The sequence below is a fragment of the Microtus oregoni genome, unplaced genomic scaffold, assembly GCF_018167655.1.
Source record: "Microtus oregoni isolate MIOR12 unplaced genomic scaffold, Mior012 000006F_ref0000085, whole genome shotgun sequence".
Classification (NCBI taxonomy): domain Eukaryota; kingdom Metazoa; phylum Chordata; class Mammalia; order Rodentia; family Cricetidae; genus Microtus; species Microtus oregoni.
Genome location: NW_024543065.1, coordinates 20790285 through 20811817, shown reverse-complemented (window position 1 = coordinate 20811817; position 21533 = coordinate 20790285). Strand labels below are relative to the sequence as shown.

The 21533-nt window shown below is 36.8% G+C and overlaps 1 protein-coding gene across 3 annotated transcripts in view; it reads left to right on the top strand.

Annotated features, from left to right (window-relative positions):
- LOC121449992 (amine sulfotransferase-like) overlaps positions 1–21533 on the top strand; it is a 37868-nt gene that overhangs the window by 79 nt on the left and 16256 nt on the right. For 2 of the 3 annotated variants that reach the window (XM_041654649.1, XM_041654646.1), the window contains exon 2: positions 21249–21400. In XM_041654649.1, coding sequence (XP_041510583.1) covers positions 21259–21400 — 142 coding nt within the window. In that variant the 5' untranslated portion in view covers positions 21249–21258. Of the gene's footprint in view, positions 1–4242; positions 4356–21248; positions 21401–21533 lie in introns of those variants that run through there. The other variant, XM_041654648.1, reaches the window with a different exon arrangement.

Genomic DNA, 21533 nt, shown 5'->3' with positions numbered 1-21533 from the left:
TTCCCTTAAATAAATAGCCCTTTTAATATTTATAATTCTAAACTAGTGTGGGATTATTTTGTAACTTCCAACATCAGCCTAACACACTGCTCATTGACCAGACTTTCTGGAAATCATAATGATAATGCTGGGAATAGATAGGTCACTTGGTAGAAAATTTATGGTGCCAGTGTCAACATATTGCTTCACTTACCATCTTGATACCACCTTTTGTTAACAGACCCGAGGTATTCTGCTCCCATTACTCATTAGTCAGATTGCCTGGACTTTGCCTCACAGAAATATAATCAATAGAGGCTAAGACCCAGATTGCATTTTTTGATTGTACACAGGTGAATCTAAAGTAAAAGATTTACTATTTCTTCTCTGCAGAAATCGAAACCCTGTAGTTTAAAAGAAATTAAATGCTGTTTGCTGGCATGCAATTTAGATGGAACTGTGTTTTTAGATTTAACACATTTATTTTCTTAATGTACACCAAAATTCCTTGAGAATAGACAACTGAAATAAAACATTCTAATGTTTAAAACCTGTAATGTCCTCTTACCTATTTAAACATTAAGTAGAGATTTATCTGGCAAACCCTATGTAGATATTTGCCAGAACTGAATTGAGCAAAGGTATAGTCGTTTTTTAAGTTCTCTCCTCTCTCTCTCTCCCTCACCCTCTCTCTTTCTCTCTCTCTGAATAAAAATAAACTTACAGAATTAGCATAGCTAGTTCTATTTTATTTTAGCTATTTCTTTCTTGAGTTTAATTTCAGGTAAAAAGTAATAAAAAGTAATAATTAATCAAAACTCTAACTAATGTTGAGAACTTATTGTTATCTGAGATTATATTAATTGAAATTTCGCTAGTAATTACTAATAGGTAAGATTTATCTATTTTAGTATATCAAATAATATGTTTACATATTAAGTAAATCATTTAATGATGATTAAGTTAATCATTTATTTTCCTTGTGTTTCTTACTAGTCTGTATCTATTCATACCCCTTATGATGATACATCACATAACTGAGAAGTGCATATACAACTGGCTATTACTTGTGTTTAGTGGCATATCTTCATTTTACCAAGTTTCATAAAGAAAATATCATTCAAGCATTAATTTACCATGTATTTTGAACATGTCTACCTTCTTGCCACCTTTATTTTCCTTTCCCCTACCCCTACTGCCAAATTCTTTCTTCTGTCAGAACCTCATTATATGTGGTTTTTATATATCAGAAGATCTAGGGCCTAGGTATGTGATAAAACATAAATACACAGTAGTTTCATTTCATTAGTCTATTTCTAGATTGGGCCTTTGCTTTTTTATATTTATGGATTTTTTTAGTTTTTTGTGAATTCTAGATATAACAGATATACCAAGCAACAACTTTATTCTCTAGGTTGTATGTTTACTGATTAATTGCTCCTTTTCTGTGTAGAAAAATTTTAACTTCCATTTGTTAGTTGTATTATTTTCTTAGCTGTTGAGTCCTTTTCAGAAAAATGTACTGTTTAGTTTAATCTTAAGAAAAAGATGGTCCACCAATGCAAAAAACTCCAATCAATCCAGATAAGACTAAATTAAAATGCCCGTGTTTAATAAATGTGACACTCTTGGGTGGACCAAGACAGCATGGTGGGGAGAGGAGACCAAGCAAACTCAAAATCACATGTTTCTTTTTCTAGAGTGAAACTAAATACCCTGTGGGAGTGGTCCTGTCCCTCCCCAAAGTGGGGTCAGCACTGGCAGGCTGGAAGTTAGAGTCTAAACAGCTGGGAATTAGAGTCCAGTTCAATATTACATTCCAGACTCTTTGGCTATACAGGTGTTAGAGGATTGGGATCTCACTTTTGACCAAACATCCCAGAGTCCATGTATATAGGGGGATTGGCTCAAGTCTGGCTACTTCCTGCAGGCATGGAGCAATGTGGAAGAGGGGACTGATGGAAGTTCGTGCCTCACACTCAGCGAGAAGTGTGGCTGGAGCAGCATCTGGTATGCTGTCATCCTGGAGTTTGAGAAGGCAGGTGGTTAAGAGAAAAAATTATTGTAATTATTGGCCCTGTTCAATGGGGCTAGCCATGGGAAAAGACACAACCACAGATAACCCTGGGTTTTAAAAACCAGATTTTAGTTGGCAGGTTTTTTTTAATGCAGATTTTGTACTAATGGTGAAGTCCCAGGAGCTGCTGCAGGTCTTTTGACACTGTCTAGGGAGTGCTTTTTAGATTGGTCTTGGCCTGAGCAGCAAGAGTGACCTATAAAATATGCTTGAAACTGGCTGGAGTTAGTGAAAGGCTCTGGAGACAGTTACTTTTTTTTACAAGACCTGATTTTGATATAGCAGTAGTTTCCCAGGAATCTGTAAGATAACTGGAACAGATTTACATTTTGATGTCATAGCAAAAGGCTATTGCTTTCGGGTAAAAGGTAAAAGAAATTAGAAACTCTGAACCTCTGAAGACACACTTGAACCTGTTAGACAGGAAGGAGGGAGAAGAGAGAGGAAGAGAGAGAGGGGAGAGAGAGAACAAAACTGATCTACTAAATTGTGTGTTAGGGGAAGAACTCTGTACATAGTCCTGTAAGTTTCAAGTTTCCATACCAGGAAAGGAGACCAGTCATGGGAGGCCTGCAGGTGGAAGAGAATGTAAGGAGACATGGGTACATGTGACATGCTTCATTCACCAGCACTCAGGCTGTTTGGAGGTATACACACAGGTGACAGTCAAGAATAGGGAGAAGATGAAATCTCAGGCCTCTTTCCTTAAGGACACATTTATACAGAATCCTATAAAGGTGTTACTTTTGGAATAAATGGTTGTATAACAATTTATATAACTGTTTATAGGTTCCTGGTGTCACTGATTTTGTGCTCACTTGCTAAGATTCAGCACTATCTATCTTGGCTGTACTTTATCAGTATCTGGGCTGTGTTGTCCAAACAAACACCAGCCCCTATGATCCTCCATTCTTCACAGGTCTCTTACATTTTCAGGCCTGTCTCTAGTCCATCACACTCTATGGCTCAAACCAGATATCCTTATTACAGAACATTGCTACATTCTGGCTTGAAGTTTTTCCTCTATAGCTAGAAATATTCTGCAGGTTAACTGATGAGTACAGTCCATGGCTCTTCCTCTTAACTTCCATGCAGTCATGTAGGGAGGGATCTTTGCCTCTAGAATGCTTAGCTTCCAACTCAACAAGATTCTTGTTAAAACAACTTTATCCTCTGTTGGAAGTTCAGCACTGCCTCATCTCTCTCTCTCTATCTCTCTCTCTCTCTCTCTCTCTCTCTCTCTCTCTCTGTGTGTGTGTGTGTGTGTGTGTGTGTGTGTGTGTCCTTCTCCACCTCTCCTTAAGATGCACTGGTATTAAGAGCACAGAACAAATATTCTGAAACATTATCTATTTTGAGCTGAAGTTCCAGCCCCCAACATTGACTCTCATACTAGAAGGACAAAAATCTTTCATTGAAGCTGAGCCTCTAGAACAGACTCTGGCATCTACTTCTCCTCCGCTATCTGAAATTTGTTTTTCCCCTTGCTGCTGAAAGTAATATTTTTCTGCCAAGACCTAAACCACATATGGATGCTCCCGAGCTGCCCCTGGGTTAGTCTGTGGAGAGCTCATAAGTCCATTCATGTGCTGCTCACCATGTCCCAATGTCCCACTCTCTTCCCTGTTTTACTGTACATTTTTACTACATGCACTTGTTAGGATGTGAGGCAAGAGGAACCTTTATTCACTATTAGTGGGAGTGTAAGCTGTTGAAGTTACTATGTGGAAATCAGGATGGAGTGTTCTCAAAAATTCTAATAATAGGGCTAAAATCTGACAGTTCTTCTTCTCTTGCACACATACCCAAGAGAGTCAACATACTATCACAGAGATATAGATTTGTTCAGTGTATAACACACTCATGTATTACTAGATATTTTGGGGAGTCTACCAAAATCTCACAGTCCCCTCTCTGAATTCTTTGTCCCAGTAATATAAGAATTTAAGCACAGACAAAGGATAATTTCATTAAAAGAGTTTTAAAGTAAAACTCCACAGCAGGCAAGCTATAAACCTCAGCAGCTGCTTGGAGGAAGGAGGCAGAGAAGAGGAAGGGGGCATGCCTTATGAGTTGGGACAAGACAGAGGTCAGTCACTTGGTGGACAAGCAGTCACATGGCACAGTGGGAGATTGAGACATGAGTGAAAAGGTCCAAAGTACTAGAGAAAGCATATTTACTTCTGCTTAGCTTCTGAAAGTAAAAGACAAAAGAAGAAGAAGAAGAAGAAGAAGAAGAAGAAGAAGAAGAAGAAGAAGAAGAAGAAGAAGAGTTGGGCAGACCCAACAGAAACTCATGGTAACTTATAGTGACTAGTCTAGAAAGCTGGAATTCTGGGAAGGAAAAGTGTATTTTCTCAATAAAGGGATAAATGTTCCTCTTATCTCTTTAGCATGCATTAAAATAAGCCTGCCTCCCTACAGGGGTACCATAGCCAGGTCATTGTAATGCCCAACTGTAAAATTCAGAGATTTCATTCTCCTGACCAAAAGGAAAATAGTTCTCTTAATGGGGCTTTATGGATATTATTATTATTATTATTATTATTATTATTATTATTGATGTTCTACTTACAATAACAAAGAAATGGACACAACCTCAATATTTACCTACTAATGAATGGGTAATGAAAGTGGAATTTTATTCAGTTGTAAAAACAATGAAATTATAGAATTCGAAGGAAAATGAATGAAGCTGTAAAAGATTATATTAAGTGAAGTAACTCAGGCTCACTAAGAAAAATTATCACATGTTCCCTATCATACACAGATTCTAGTTTCCAGCTTTTATACATGTGTAGGTATATGAATATAATATAAATATAAGTCATGCAAATAGTAAAGAGATAGTAAGAGGGAAAAGGTGTTATAAAAGGAAAACATTGGAATAATATAACATTTATGACGGCTAAGAAAAATAATGAAAGGGGACATGTGCAGTGACAGGGGGTGGAGAGATATGGAGGAGTGTGGGAGAATCACCCCAAAATGTATGTACAAAAATGGCATATGGAAATATGACACATTTATTATAATTTTAAAAAGTATTTATACTATATTCTTATTGTAATTTCTTCTGTTGAAAGGTATATCATAATCATATTTTCACATGATATTTGTGACTATATAAGAACAATATTTTTAAGTCTCATGGTCTTATTCGGGTAGAAAAAATTTATTAGAAATGTTCTCTCAGATGTCAAATCTCAGAAATACTACACAGAGACAGCAGGTTATCCTTTCCTTAGGAAGAGGACACTTGAAGTATAATCCTTAAGAAATTTATTATTTTCATAACAAAAGTATAATGGTGTCAGGGTCTGGCCCAGACATAAATTATTTCAAGAACCAGAGTGGGAATATGGGAATAATTGAGACAGAGTTCACATGGTAATAACGGGAGGGAGTCTCATAGTTCATTCAAATACTAAAGAATGCCTATGTTTATTATCCAAACATTTTTATATCAAAAGGTAAACTAAGGGGGAAGTTCATTAGCATTCTATGTCCTGGGTAGCAGGGGAGAATGAGTTAGGTCAAGTCTGCAACTATGGCTGCTCTGTCAAGTAGACTGAATTAACATCTCATCACCATCCAATCTCCTAAATTATAATAGAAGGAGCAGAGGGATATCAGCATATCCTGTCCCTTCATTTAGGATGGCATCAGGTTGTCTCAAAAGCCTAGGTGACCACCTTCTGTGTGGTAAATACAAATTGTGTCCTGAAGGTCACTCAGAATTCTGGCCAACATACAATGTGGAAATATGGGCTGGTACAATACTGCCCCTATAATCCTCTCTATCTTATTAATTTTAATAAAACCTGCACTTCTGTGTTGAAATAGGAGCGGCGGGGCTGTGTCCCCAGCACCCCGGCCGCCTGATAGCTTATGCCCCGAAATAACAACACACAAATTGTATTCATTTAAACACTGCTCAAGCCCTTACTGGCTAATTCTAATATCCCGATCAACCCATCTCTAATAATCTGTGAGCACCGATCTTAGTGAGCACTGGTCTTACCGGGAAGATTCTAGCCTACGTCCATCCTGGGTCGGAGCTTCATCGCGTGTGTCTCAGAGAGCAGAGCTATCACGTCTACCCGGTAGAAAGGAGCATGGCGTCTCTCTGAGCTCACTTCCTCTTCCTCCCAGCATTCTGTTCTGTTTACTCCTCCTACCTATGTTTTAACCTATGAGGGCCAAGCAGTTTCTTTTTATTGCTTAACCAATGAAATCAACAGATTGATATATGACACTCCCGCATCACTTCTGCAACAGGACAATTATCATGTCTGCCGTAGGCAAAGACTTCTTCATTTAGCTAAATTTACCTGTCTTTGGAAACAGTCATCCTAATTATGTGAGCTCCTGTCTTAGGATTCTGAGTAAAAGAAGCTTCAAACGTCTCTGACTGCTGACCTCTGTGAAGAAAAAAGATTAAGGGACAAAAGCACTTTTGGGCTCTGTATCTTGAAGCCATACTTTCTAGTCAGGATAGATCATAATGTTTTATGAATAATCATGCTCCTAAAGCCTACATAGTCTCTTATTTAAAGGGGAGGAGGGTCACCTGAGTTGAAAATGTTTCTTCAGCTGGTCTAAAGCACCTCTTAATTTTTTTACATTATATCAAAATATAAAATTCTTAACATATGCATTACACCCAAACATTTACAGGGTGTGTCAAACTTTTCTCAACATCGTATAAGCAGTTAAAAACATTATTAGGTCAATGCCATAATTCTAGACTGGGAATTAACAATAAATCCACAATTTAACGTATCATAATCTTCTTAAATCCATATTAATCAAAAGACAAGGAAAGTTTTTCTGATGGGTGAGAGCACAATGACTACAATGACATTGATGTTAGCAATACCAGTTCCTGTCTCTGGGCAGTAGTTAAACCCTTAGGATGCACCTGTCTTAAATGAAGAAGGATTTCAGTCATTATATATTTTGTGTCTTTCTTTCCCCAAGGGAAAGTTTAGTTCTATTTTTCAGATCCAATATTTTAAATGAGTTGTGTGTCCCCAAGATTATAACAGTGAAATATTCAGTCTACATTTCAACTCCAAAGCAAACAAGATTCAGACTGTAAGCAAGTTGTAGTCATTGTGGTCAGGTCATTGCAGCAAAGCTTCTTGGTCTGTGTTCTGAGTGTCTGGAAGCAGCTCAGCGTCCTGTAGAACAGAATGGCACCCTACAGTGTGGAGTGGTGGCAACAAGCCAAGCACAGTGGATTAGTCACTCCTCTCTCTGGTGGTGGGGAAGGCTGGACCACGGTTTGTTTCTCAATCTCCTTTCACTCTGACTCTCCTGAAGAGCATTATCAGTTACTATGTCATCACTTCTGGTGGTCTCCTGTTGGACTCATCAAACCAGTTGTTATAGAAGACATCTTGCATGATCTTCATCCTCAGGAAAAAAAAACACATAAATGCCTTCGACACCGTATTAATATAGGGTCTGGTTCTCTCCATTTTCCAGTACAAGGATCTTTCCATCTTTCTTTAGCAAAGGTGGTCTTTGTATTATTTTGCCACAATCTGTCCACTGCTGATCACGTATGGGCATCCATATTCAAGAAATTTAGCGTAAACAGTGCATGATTTAAAGCATTGTGTGGCATTTGAGGATATAATTCTCCCATTTTTATCTTTTGAAGTTCTGTTTTCAAGGAGCTGTGTGAAAGGACACTTAAAAGAAATAACACACTAGCTCAGAATTGAGACGTTGATATTTATTTAGGGGTAAACCACAAATCAGACTCCTCTGCATGAATGGAGAACATTAGACAAATCCAGCAACCAGAAAGAGAGTGGGTGCATGTTCTACATCAACTTATATAGTAAGAGGCCACGCCCCAGTGGGCAGGTAATCACTGGCAGTAAGACTTTCTATAGCACCCCCCACTTTTGTTAAAATAAGAGAGTTCTAAGCCTAATACAAAATTATATACAATAAGAACAAATATATTCAATAATTATCCTATCTTAACTAGTTTAAGTCTTGTATAAATAAATAATTTGGCTAAGTCATGAAAGCAAATTAACTATGACTATCTAGTCTTCAACCCCATATTAGATCTGAGAAGAGAAATAATATTACTTGAGTAAGCAGGAAGTACAATCAAGCAACTTCCAATTTGTACAATAAATGACAGAGACAACTGGCTACCTGGGCAATAACCCAAAGTCTCATTTGCAACGTTGAAGCAACCAACTTTAGCTAAAGCCTAGAATAACTGACAGACCATTTTCAGAGGCAGAAAACTTTGCCAAACCATCTTACTCTGTCTTGGCATGATTTGACAGTCTGCTTATCCATTTCCAGATACTATGTATCTTCTCAGTGGTTGAGGGATGGGCATTTCTCTGCCCAAAGGCCAGTTTTGCCAAGAAGGAAACAAGCTCCAAATGGAGTGACTTCAGGGCTCAACATTCTCTTAGGAACAAATTGGAGATGCCAGGAGCAATCATGTCTCACTAAAATAGCAACCCCAAGTTATATAAATTACATACTCTACAGCTCTTTGAAGTGGTTGAAGAATACCTATCTATGCAGAGTATAATCTCTATGTATCTAAAGAACCTGACTATTCTAACTATAAGTAAGACAAATCTATATGACTATTGATCTATAATTCGTGATTCCTATATAACTTAAAGACTAAGACTTCATAATTGAATATTATATAATAAGCAAATGTGCAACAAGTGAGGAAAATGACTTCCAAATGTAAACAATGTATAAGTATCTTGATCAGAGGTAGAACTTTACATTGCAATATGATAACTATATATCAATATAAAAAAAGTTTTAAGCAGAGGTAGAACATGTGTGCACACAATATTCAATATAATTTAACTTTGCATCAATATATTAGAATCTATACCAATGTAATTGCCTACAAATAATAACTCACAAGTATTCACTCTATTACTCACTATTATTATTAGTGTGATTAGACACATACTAATCTATTATCCCATCCAATTTTCCCTTTTTTCAAAGATATCCCTGAGCCTACAACCGGCAACCCTATACCAATTATAATCAACCCCTAAATGATGTTCCTAACCCTGAGGACAAACTTTGTCAGAAGAGGGAATGTTATCTTCTAGAATTACTTCCAGCTATCATGGAGGCAATGTTCTTTTTATGGGATCCTCTGAAAGTAAAATGATGGTTAAGTTCCAAGATCACTGTCTGGTATAATTGCAAATATTCTCTGAGTATTTGGTGGGATTTTTCTTATCTTCCTATTTGGAGGTCTGGCAAGAACATTATTTAAAAAGTGCACCATTTCCACTAACCGATAGGAACGATCTTGAGCAAATGGTACCCAAAACAGGTCTTGTAGTAGCACTATTAGCATCATGACTTCATATCAACCAGGTGTAGTTGTTATTGTGGGACCCCTTCTTTTTCCTGGAAACTTCAAATATTACTGCATGAAATTTCATTGTTCATTGTGGAAAACTTAAACATTATTTATATAGACATATACAGTCATATATATTCAATAAAAGGTACAATAGAAAAAATAGATAAGAAGAAAACTAATTTTTTCTAAATTATCTTTACTTTCTGTCCCATATCATGGCTCCTGACATGAGACAGAAATTCTGAAGTTTTATTTTAACAACATTCTTGGATTTAGAGAAGGACAGAGCCAGTGTACAACTCCAAAGCCATCTCTATGTATTCATAAATATATATACATATATGTATATGTTTTAACACCTCTACTTATGAGTCATATTTGTTTTTCTTGATGACCCTTATTGGATAGTTATTTTTCCTTCTGTAAGAATCCAAACATCCAGGGTCTCTTGAATTTTTGAAGATGAGTATTTTCCTGCAAAGAACAGAACCCTGCCCCAACCCTATATGCTTTCCTTACCACATGTATGGGTGTCATTGTTATGGACGAGCTGTCATTTCTCTTTTTCAAGAGTTTCTCCTTTTCAAACTGAATCTTTATTAAATTTGATGGTATCCATAGTTTTCTTCTGTGGAAACAAGAGCAAAACCCCTTCTCCAATGCAGCACATCTCCTGGCTTCCATTGTGAGGTCAGCACATCCTTTAAATAAACTGGCTGATTTAATTCAGAAGACTTTTCTATTATCCAATGTATCTTTGCTGCTGTTGTCCCTTTCTCATTAGCATTAAGAAAATTCAAGGTTAATAAAGCATTATGCAATCTATTTCTGGAAGCATTATCCACCCCTTTCTGCTTGTTTAACATATCTTTTATAGTTCAATTTGATCTTTCTATAACTGTCTGACCTGAGGATTGTGTGGTATACCTGTAATATGCTTAATATTATAATAAGAAAAAACTGTTCCATTTTCCTAAAGACATATTCTGGACAATTATCTGTCTTTATATAAGCAGGTATATCCATGATGGCCAGAACTCTAATAAATGTGTGATTACTGAATCAATCATTTCTGAGCGTAAAGCCGTTGCCCACTGAAAACCTGAATAAGTGCCAATGATGTCTTGTACATACTTTAATTTTCCAAATTCTGCAAAGTGGATCACATCCATCTGCCAGAATTCATTCCTTTGAGTACCCTCTGGGTTAGTCCCTGCAGGTAGCATTGTTTGGTTATAGAAAGAGAAAGTAGGGCATCTCTTTATAATCTCCTTAGCTTGTTCCCATTTAATAAAGAAATTTTTCTTTAAACCTTTGCTATTGACATGATAATTTTTATGATATTCTGAGGCCTACAAATGCTTCCACTCAATAATTGATCAATTACTGCATTACCTTGTGCTAGAGAATCTGGCAGACCCATTTGGGATCAGATGTGTGATATGTATGTAGGACAAAGCCTATTCCTAATCATGTCTTACATCTCGATAAATAATGAAGTCAATTATGCAATCGTCTTGTGAAAATTCAGCAGTTTCAGTATGCAAGATAATTCTTTATGCACATTGTGAATCAGTAACTATATTAAGAGGTTCTTTAAAATTTCTTAGCACCATGAGAATACCATATAATTCTGCCTTCTGGACAGAATTTTAAGGGCTTTATTATACCTTATTAAATTCTTCTGATTTGTATCCTGCCTTCCCTGATTTGTTTACATCAGTATAAAATGTACATGCTCCAGTAATTGGAGCATCATGTACAATTCGGTGAAGGATCCAAGAAGTTCTCTTTATAAGTTTAAGTCTATCATTTTGGGGATAATTGCTATTAATTTCTCTCAAAAAAATAGCACAAGCTCTTTCCCATGGTTCATTCCCTTCCCATACTTTTTTATTTCATCAGTAATGAAAGGTACTATAATCTCTGCTGGGTCTTACTTTCAAGTTGACAAAGTCTCAATTTACCTTTTATTGTTAATTCAGAGACTTTTTCCACATAGCTTTTAATTTTTTTTACTGGATGTATGTGGTAAAAAGATCCATTCTATGATATCATCCCTCTGCATTAAATTTCCTGTAGGAGAAATTATGGAAGGCAATATGACTGGTATACAATTAAGAGTTGGATTCACTGTATCGACATGTGCCTCCTGTAATTTCTCTTCAACAATTTTCAATTCATTTTCTGCTTCAGCTGTGAATTCTCTGTGACTAGTCAAGTCTTTATCACCATCTAAGGTTTTCTTTAAATGAATTATTAGACCAGGTTTTGTCCCAACAGCCAGCTGTATGCTGGAAGTGTCTCCTAACAATCTTTGGAGGTCATTAAGAGTCAGCAACCAGTCTCTCCAAATTTGTGCCTAATTTTCTGCAAACCTCTTTTATAACCTAGAGGCCATCATTTTGATAATAGAGAAGACAGAGGAATTACAGATTGTAGAGGGCCCATAGTTTCAATTATCTTATTGACAGCTCTTAGATCTGTCACCGTTCTCCATTTGCCAGATTTGTTTTTTCACAACAAATAAAGGAGAAATCTAAGGGCTGGTGGATTCTTCAATATGGTGAGCATCTACTTGCTCTTCTACCAGCTGTTTCAAAGCCTGCCATTTATCTTCAGCTAGAGGCCACTGCTTAACCCATATTGGTATCTCAGTTCACCATTTTAAAGGTAGGGCTGCTGTTACCTCTAAAGGTTTGCTAGTTACTTTATGTTCTTGTACAGCCTGAATGGCTGGTGACCTTTGTGTATAGCACCTTATAATATCCTTCCCAGAAGCATGAGTTCCTGGAGCTGCAAGGATGTTAATCTGGGTATTCCATTACTGCAGCAGGTCATTACCCATGAATTTATTGCAATATTAGCAACATGTGGCTTCCCACTTTGACCTTCTGGCCCAATATAATCAATCCATCTCTTGATTTGTTTGAGATATGATTCCAATTCCTCATAATTGAACATCTGCCTCTTGAAGAAGCCAATTTGGAATGTTAATCTGGATATTTCATTGCTGCAGCAGATCACGACCCCATAAACTTACTGCAATATTAGCCCCATATGGCTTCAGCTTCCTTCTTTGATGTTTTGGCCCAATGAGGTCAACACATCTTGTGCTTTGTTTAACTTGTGATATGGTTCTAATTCCTAGTAATTGAACATCTGCCTCTTAAAGAGGCCAATTTGTATGCCAAGATTCTGGAATAATGATACTCACATTCACACCTGTGTCTATCAAACCAAAAATTACAATGCCATTTGTACACACTCTTAGCTTTGGTCTTTGATCATTTGTAGAAGTCTGCCAGAATATACGTTTCCTCTTTCCTATTGGATTTTTTGACTTATCTTCCCTGTTTATGTCATCATCTAGAACAGTATGGTCTTTTACAGAATTCTCTGAATTTTTTAAATTTTCCTTGTGAGATATGTACTCCACAGTGACTGGGAATGACTGGGCCACTTTTGACTTGGGGGCCTGCAAGAGGCCCCTCAAGGAGTTTCCCAATGGATTTGGGTTGCCTTGTCTGTCTTTTGTTGATCTATAGTCACTGGTCCAATGTCGGCCTTTGCCATACCTTCTACATATACCTGAAGGCTGAGTCCTCCTATTCTTGACATTCTCAGAGGAGATATTACTCCTAGGAATTTATTGTCTACAATCCCTTCACAGATGCACTATTCTACCACAATAAAAACATTTGACCTTTTGATGTTTCCTCATTCTCTAGGAAAATGCTTCTCCTTCCAAAGATTCATTATTATAGCCCATGTCTCAATGTTCATTGTATGCAGGATTTATTCATTCATAGGAGCTGATCTAAACTTTTAAGGCCCAAGTACCTTTTTGCATTCTAAGCTGGCATTTTTAAAAGCCAAAGATTTAAAAAGTACTCATCTAGCATCTGGGTCTGTTGCTCCTATTTGTACAGCCTTAGTTAAGCTTTGTAAAAAGTCAATAAAGTGTTCTCTGTGACCCTGCTTAACCCTGGTATATGATTCAGTTCTTGAATCCTGTCTCAAGCATTTAAGGCTGCTGTGTGGCATAGGGACAAAATTTATTCATTATAAAGAGCTTGAACCTGTGAGTCAGAAGGTCAGCATAAGGGCCTTCACCAAGAATTTGATCTCATTCTGCACATATTATTCCAAGGTCTGAAGTTTCTCCTTTAAAGATAACATCTCATCCTTGTACATTACATGAATAGCGTACACTTTGCTATCCTGGAGAGACAGTCTATCTGCTTACTTATCACAATTTTCTAACAAATTTTGATTGTCAAATCAAACAGTATGAATTCTCTCAGATAACTTCTTAGTACCCTTAGATATGAATTCAATTTTGTCTATCAAATTAATGTTATCCTTTTTAATAGTCTTATTTTTTAGGCAACTTTTGATTTTCGATGGTATTAATCCTGTCAACTAACTGTTCATTATTAGTCTCTAAAGATTGTATCATTCCTAAAGATGCCATTATTTTTCTTAATGATAGAATATGAAGAAGAAAACTGAATCCCAGTACCCAATAAATTGAAGTGTCAATATAACCATATAAGCCTCACATAATACAATCTATAGTATTAGCAAAAAAGTTACTAAAAGATGCAATATTAATGTAGTGTGCCATATAAATTTAGTAATTACCTGTTATGTGAACCAGTAAACTGCAATCTTTATTGTCCAGCAAATGCTGTGGTTGCAGAGTTGCAGCTAGAAGCAATGCAACTGGTGGCAACAGGAATGGTTCTGTCAAACTAATGTGTTAGTTTCTGAGCCATTTTAGTTTCCTGCCTTGGTACTGGTTAAATACTGAGAAATATGCTTTGCCTGACAAATTAAAAGCAATTAAATCAATTCCATACATGGAGCAAGACACCCAGAACTCACGGACAGGAAGCAGATACCAAAAGGAGAAGAAAGCCCTGGTTGTAATGCTCCCATAGGCTGCATGGCTGCATTAACCTTCAATAACTTCTAATTTAATCTCCACTATGCTGATTTCTTTTTAATAACAAAAATTGGAGAATTCCATGGTGAATTATATGGTATAACGTGCCCATTATTCATCTGTTTCTGCACTAACTGTTGGGCAGCTTGTAATTTTTCTTTTGTTAGAGGCCACTGATTTACTTATACAGGCTCGTCATTTCCCAGGATACTGGGTCTGCATGGAGTGCAGATATTTTAATGACCTCTCCAAAAAATACACTAGAAGGTCTACTGTAGTTGTGTGATAGTCTCTGTCTTTGGCCACTTAGAAGGCCATTAGCTAACAGTTATAACCAAAATATTCACACCAGTATATAGAAGACTTGAAAATCTTTTCCATTTATAAACAATGTGAGTTCTTATCTGTGGGGACCTGTGGCTTGTAGCCAATAGGTGTCAGATAAAACAAATCTATCCTTTCATCTCTTGTCTTTTTTAATCTTATTTTTGGTTTGCACAGCAGGAAGTAAAATTAATTGTGCAAGCCTCTGACCTGTTTTTCCTACAGAAACTCCACTTTGTGAGTGAGTCATCATCTTAATCTCTTCCTCAAAATCAGCATCAATGACTCCAGGAGCAACAATAATTCCTTATATAATGGTGCAACTTCTTCCTAGTAACAGCCCTACAGTGCTCTTTGGTAAGGGCCCATAAACCCCAGTGGAAAAGTTTGCATCCCACTTTGGGTATCAAAACTGTGTATATGAAAGAATTGATGTCAAGCCCTGCACTTCCTGGGGTTCCTCGCAAAAGGTCCTGAATGGATTTCCTTGTTGGAGAACAGGTTGCTGAATTTCCCCATAATTTTGTCTCAGGGCCTAACGCTGAACCCTGCACCTGTTCCACACAAAGGGATTTCCTAGGTTATCTCTTTTTGAACTGCACTCACTAGTCCAATGTTTTCTTCTATTGCATCTCCTCCATTATCCTGGTTCTCTTCTTTTCCTTAGGCTTACTTTCCTATCAGGACATAGTCTGACCTGATGCCCCATTCAAAACATCGTCCAGGAAGTTCTGTAGCTTGGATTCTTTCTGAGCCTAAATCTCTCTGCTGGAACAGGATGTCATTAATTGTCTTTCCCTGGAAGACAGCAGCTGTGACCATTCCCGATTGGCCAATATCTGTGCTAATTCAGATATAGTCTCTAATGATATCCTGCTTTATAAAAGGTTTTGAGCCACCTTACATACAGCATTAGCATTCTCAAAGGCTAGATGTTTAATAGTAACCTCCCTGCTTCTGAGTCTCCAATAAACTCATTAGATGCCTGTGTTAGTCTGGAAACAAAGCTCGGAAATAATTCATCTGGTTCCTGTTTTATACTAGATAGCTCCTCAGTCTGATCTTTTCACAACGGAAATCTTTTCCAGGCCTTCTTGGCACCGCTAATTTTGACATATGCTGCCATATCAAAGTCTAACTACTGATCTGCCCCTGTATAAAGTCCCTCACCTGCAAGCATTTCATATGAAATAGGAACCTGCTGAGCTCTGTTTCTCTCAGCTGTGAGCTGACACTGTTCTCAAATTTGATTTTCAACAATAGATAGTCTCCTCTTGACAAGCAAGCTTTGGCTATCTGCTTCTAATTCCCTGGAGGGAGAACATCTTTTGCTATATTTTCTAATACCTTCTGGATAAATGGGGCCATTAGATACTGAGCTCAGTTAGTTTTTAATTCTTTGAGTAACTTAATTGATTATGCAAGTATGTATCCTAAGCAAATTTCCTTGAGCATCCTTTTGTTCTATTGAGGAAAACATGAAATCCATTCATCTATTTTCCTCTGTTATTGGCTTCTCTGGTACATGCTTGTAAAGGAGATTCATTACTATTGTTAGGTGTTTGGCTCTACTTTGAAGCTCTCTGTACTGTAGGTAAATCTAAACCAGTTATTACAGTAGGAAGACTTTGTAAGGAGAGCGGGTCCTTTGTTTGTCCTGGCTACCCAACTAGCTTACACCCGAAATAAATACACACAGAAACTGTATTCATTTAAACACTGCCTGGCCCAGTAGTTCTAACTTCTTATTAGCTAACTATAAACATATTAGTTTAACCCATTTCCACTAATGTGTATTACCACATGAATGTGGCTTACTGTCGAAATTCTAACCAGCATCCATCTCTGGCAGGAGAACCATGATGTTTGCCACTCTGCCCTTCTTTCCAGCATTCAGTTCTGTCTACTCTGCCTACCTAAGTTCTGCCCTATTAAAGACTAAAGCAGTTTATTCAACCAATGACAGCAACACATAAACAGAAGGACCTCCTACACCAAGAAGAGAATTGCTCTTCTGACATGACTCCTGGATCTGCAATTTCTAGTCTCCACTATAGTGAGGTCACCTGTTGGAGGAGGGGCTGCTTGTTGGTTCCCGGTTGCTTAACCCTGAAATAATCACACAGAAACTATATGATCTAAAACACTGCTTGGCACATTAGCTCTAGCTTCTTATTGGTTAACTCTTACATATTAATTTAACCCATCTCCATTAATCTGTGCCAGTGGCTTACTGGCAAAGTTTTGCCATGTCTGACTCTGATGGTGGCTCCATGGAATCTCCCTAACTCTGTTCCTTTCTTTCAGCATTCCATTTAGTTTTCACCACCTATGTATCTTCTGCCCTATCAACAGGCCAAGGAATTTTCTTTATTCATTAATCAATAAAAGTAACACATAGAAGGAGCTCCCACACCATTTTCCCCTTTTCTGTTTAAACAGAAAGGAAGGCTTAAATTTTAATATAGTAAAATTATACATAACAAAACATATATCAGTCAAGAATTACAGTTACAATATTTATATCTACTTTATCTTTTATCATAATTAAAGAAAACCATATCAATTTTTCAACTAAATCAAAGACTCCAGAAGGATATAATATTACTTAGGTAAACAGAAAGAGCATTGCAAGCAACTTTCAAAATTCTAGAATTGACAGAGACTTATCACTACATGGATAGTCATCCAAAGTTCATCTGTACCATTGGGGCATCCATCTTCAGTCTATTGGCCCATAGTATCCAGCAGACTTTTCTTTGAAGCAAGAAAATTCAAAGATTGTTCCACATATATTGGCAGTTTGTCAATCACTTTCTTCTGTATCCTACAGAATGTCTTTCAGACTCTTTTATGAAGCAGTAACCCCACAGGATTGTCTCTTTTTTAGGCAAGTTCAGTGCTCATTTTTCTGTGGATCCTGCATGTCTAGTTCATCTAACAAATGTCATAAGAAGCTTCTTCGATGCCTATCTTCCTCCTAAAGTAGATTGGTACTGCCAGAAGCAGATGTGTCTCATTGTCATGAAAAGTCCTAAGTTATTAAAACATTTTAAAAGCCATATTCTGAAGGTCTCTGAAAGATTTGAAGATACCTATCTAACTGAAATATATCTCTATACATCTAGAAAATCTAACTAACACCAACATGACTACAAGCTTGACTATTTTATATGAGTATCTATTAACTTGTATTTCTTAATTATACATTACAATTTTAAATGAACTATAAAATCACAACACCTTAATCAAGAGCAGAAATTTTATATATATATATATATATATATATATATATATATAGATTGACCTTAAATTTGTATCCATAAACCAAGATCTATACCAATGCAAATTGTTCATATCTATATCATACTACCATTTAAATGTAAACGAATATTTATAGACAATATTTGTGAATATGGGCAAAGTTTCCTCCATACTGCTTTCTGCTGATTGTTGGGCATAGTAATTTTGGGGGTATGTACAGTGAACTTTGGGGGTCTTTGTTCCATCAAACTACAACAGTCTGAATATAATCTATAGGTTCTCATCCTCTGTGAAACAAGAGAAGATCCTCAATCCAAAGCAACATATCCTTAAACCCAATTTTGGAGTCATGATACCTTTATGATATGCATCTGGTTTAGCTTAGCAGCCCATATAATAAAATGTCTCATTCTATATCATACCCCCATTTAAATGTAAACAAACATTATAGACAATATTTGGGAATATGGGCATAGTTTTCTTCATACTGTTCCATACTTAGCTCATTCACAGTCAAAAATTTAAAGATAACATAATAATATACATAATACAGACTCTGAATTTTCCATTTTTATGTGGCGTATTTTTCTTTACTCCTTTTAATCTATGACTATCTGTACTCTGTCTCTTTAAAGACTTTACCCTTTTTTTAAAGCATTAACTTTCTTTTATGACTCTCTATACACTTTTTCGTCTCTCTTCCAAGTCTACACACATTTGTCCAACACTTTGACTCATCTGGATTTGTCTTTATTGCATATCTCTAATTTGTTACTGTTCAGGAGCACTTTTTAAAATGCTAAGAAATTATTAAAACTTAAGTTGCATCATTACTACGGTATATATGATACTTCCTACTTGCCTACCTAGTCCATCATGGTAGAGCCACTCAGGCCACTGAGAGCCATGCACACAATCCCATTCTCAGGCACACAGCCAGTCCATGTTGCCATTAAGCAAACTGAAGCAGTCTGCTCACAGACCCCAACCAAATGCATCATCTCCCGAAAGAGCCAGAGGACACATTAGCAACAAGATCCAGAAAGCTGGCATTTGAATATGGTGCAGCTTTTCTGCTATCGCTGAGTCAGGAAAACTCTTTAAAGGGCCATGCCTCTGCTTGCTTCTTGCAACCAAAGCCCATCCAAGAAAATGCCATTGTCAAACCATGCTTAACTCTGTTCTTTTGTGTCTAGGATTACTTTTTAATTATTCTCAGGTTTTTATGAGGATGTAGTTACCCATATTGTCGTGCCAATCTGTCGGAGGAGAGAGCCACTTGTGGGTTCCCAGCTCTTTAGCCCCAAAATAAACACAGAAAACACGATTTCATTTAAAACACTCCATGGCCCATTAGCTCTAACTTCTTATTGGCTAACTCTTACATATTAATTTAATCCATCTCCATTAATCTGTGTATAGCCATGTGGCAGTGGATTACTGGCAAAGTTTTGGCATGTCTGACTCTGGCAGCAGCTCATGGCATCTCTCCAACCTGGCCTCCTTTCTCCCAGCATGCCATTAATTTCCTCTGTCTACCGAAGTTCTGCCCTATCAATGGGCTAAGGCAGTTTCTTTATTCATTAACCAATAAAAGCAACACATCGACAGAAGGACCTCCCACCACAGTTACCAACTTTTTCAAACCTTTTTGCTCCTTCTAAACCTCTTTATCATTTCCCTGTCTTCAGCATTACTGATTATAAACAAGTGAGATGAAGACTCCTCTTCATCATTCACTAATTCTTTAGGCTCTGACTGATTGTAACCACTCAGTTCTATAAAAGTATCTAGCAACTCTTCTGGTGGTGCAGAGGGTATTGTCTCCCTTCTAACTGACTCAGAGGGAAGTATCTCCTGCATACAGTATTTAAGTCCAACATTTCCTATATTAGGATCCAGAAATGAGTCATATCAACAGAGATACTTCCTGATTCATACTTACAATAATGTTCTTGAATCTTTATCCCAACTTTTTTCCATGTCACAGCATCTAAAGTCCTGCACTCAGAAAACCAAAAGCATAGCTGCTCTATAAATTCTAAAAATTTCTGTATCTGATATTGCTGTACTCTTGTTCCTCTATCTTTTAATATAGCTCCGATCAACTGTATAGCTATTCGATTGTTTCTATCTTCCCCCTTAGTTCAATATATTTACAAATTTTTAACTCTCAATTTTAGTGTTCTGCTTTATTCTATGCTTCTTCAAATTCTATTCTTTATTTCTGATCACTCATTACTCAGGTATCCAACTGTGGTACCATTTTCTCATGGATTTTTTCACATTCTCCTTTGTATGTCTGGCCATTTCTTCAGTGTTTATTAGGGTTAACTGATCACCTCCACATAGAAAGCCCCTATTTCAGGGTTCAGCCACAACATATATTATTTCTTGAACCAGAGTTGAGGCATGGGAATAATTGAGGCACAGTTCACAGGGCAATACTAGGAGGGAGTCTTAGGGTTCATTTAAATCCTAAGATCACCCACTTTTATTATCAAAACAGCTTTCATATCAAAAGATAAAGTGAGGGAGAAGCTCATTAGCATTCTGTTTCCTGGGTAGAAGGAGAGAATGAGTTAGCTCACATATGGAATTATGGCTGCTCTCTCAATTAGACTGAATTAACACCACTTCCCTGGGCAACCACCTAATTACAATAGAAGGAGCACAGCAACATTAGCATATCCTAACTCTTTGTTTAGGATGGCATCAAGTTGTCTCAAAAGGCTAGGTGACCAGGTACAAATTGTACCCTGAAGGTCGCTCAGAATTATGGCTGCCATACAATGTAGAAATAAGGGCCTTTATAATATGGCTTCTCTATAAGGAATAAAAACATATTATACAAAGAAACTTTTCAGTTACAAACATGTTCTGACCCAATTGTTTGTTTTCTTCTTTTTAATTTGACCTGATGGACGACCTTGAATAACTTGGTTGTATTCTCTGTACCCTAATTTCCTCATCTGAATGTTTAGAATTAAGATCACCATTCTCATCTGGAATTACAGAAAACTCTTTCTAACTTCCTACTATGTTTGTTTCTTCATATTTTATAGAGTGATAATAAAATGTAGCTACATAAGATTTTTTTAAATTTTAGTAATCTAGCATATGTAATTGATTATTGTAGTAAATATTAATACGTGAGGGACATTTCAGTGGTACTTGGTACATGTAGAGCACTCAAGAAGCATTGCTCACTATTGGAAAATACTATGATAGTGAAGAAAACTTTATAATTTTTCTTCTAGGTAAATCACTATGGACAATCAAGATGAATATTTATTTAACTTCAGAGGCTATAACTTTCAAAGATCTTTGGTTAACATGAACATAGTGGAAAACATGGACGATCAGGAAATTAGAGATGATGATGTCTTCATAGTCACATATCCAAAATCTGGTGAGTGGCACAAATAGTCCGAATAGCATTCGATTTTGTTTTATTTCTTGTTTGTTTCTTTATTTTGCTTAGTTTATTTGAGATAGGGTTTCTCTGTCTCTTTGGAGTCTTTCCTGAAACTAGTGATTGTAGA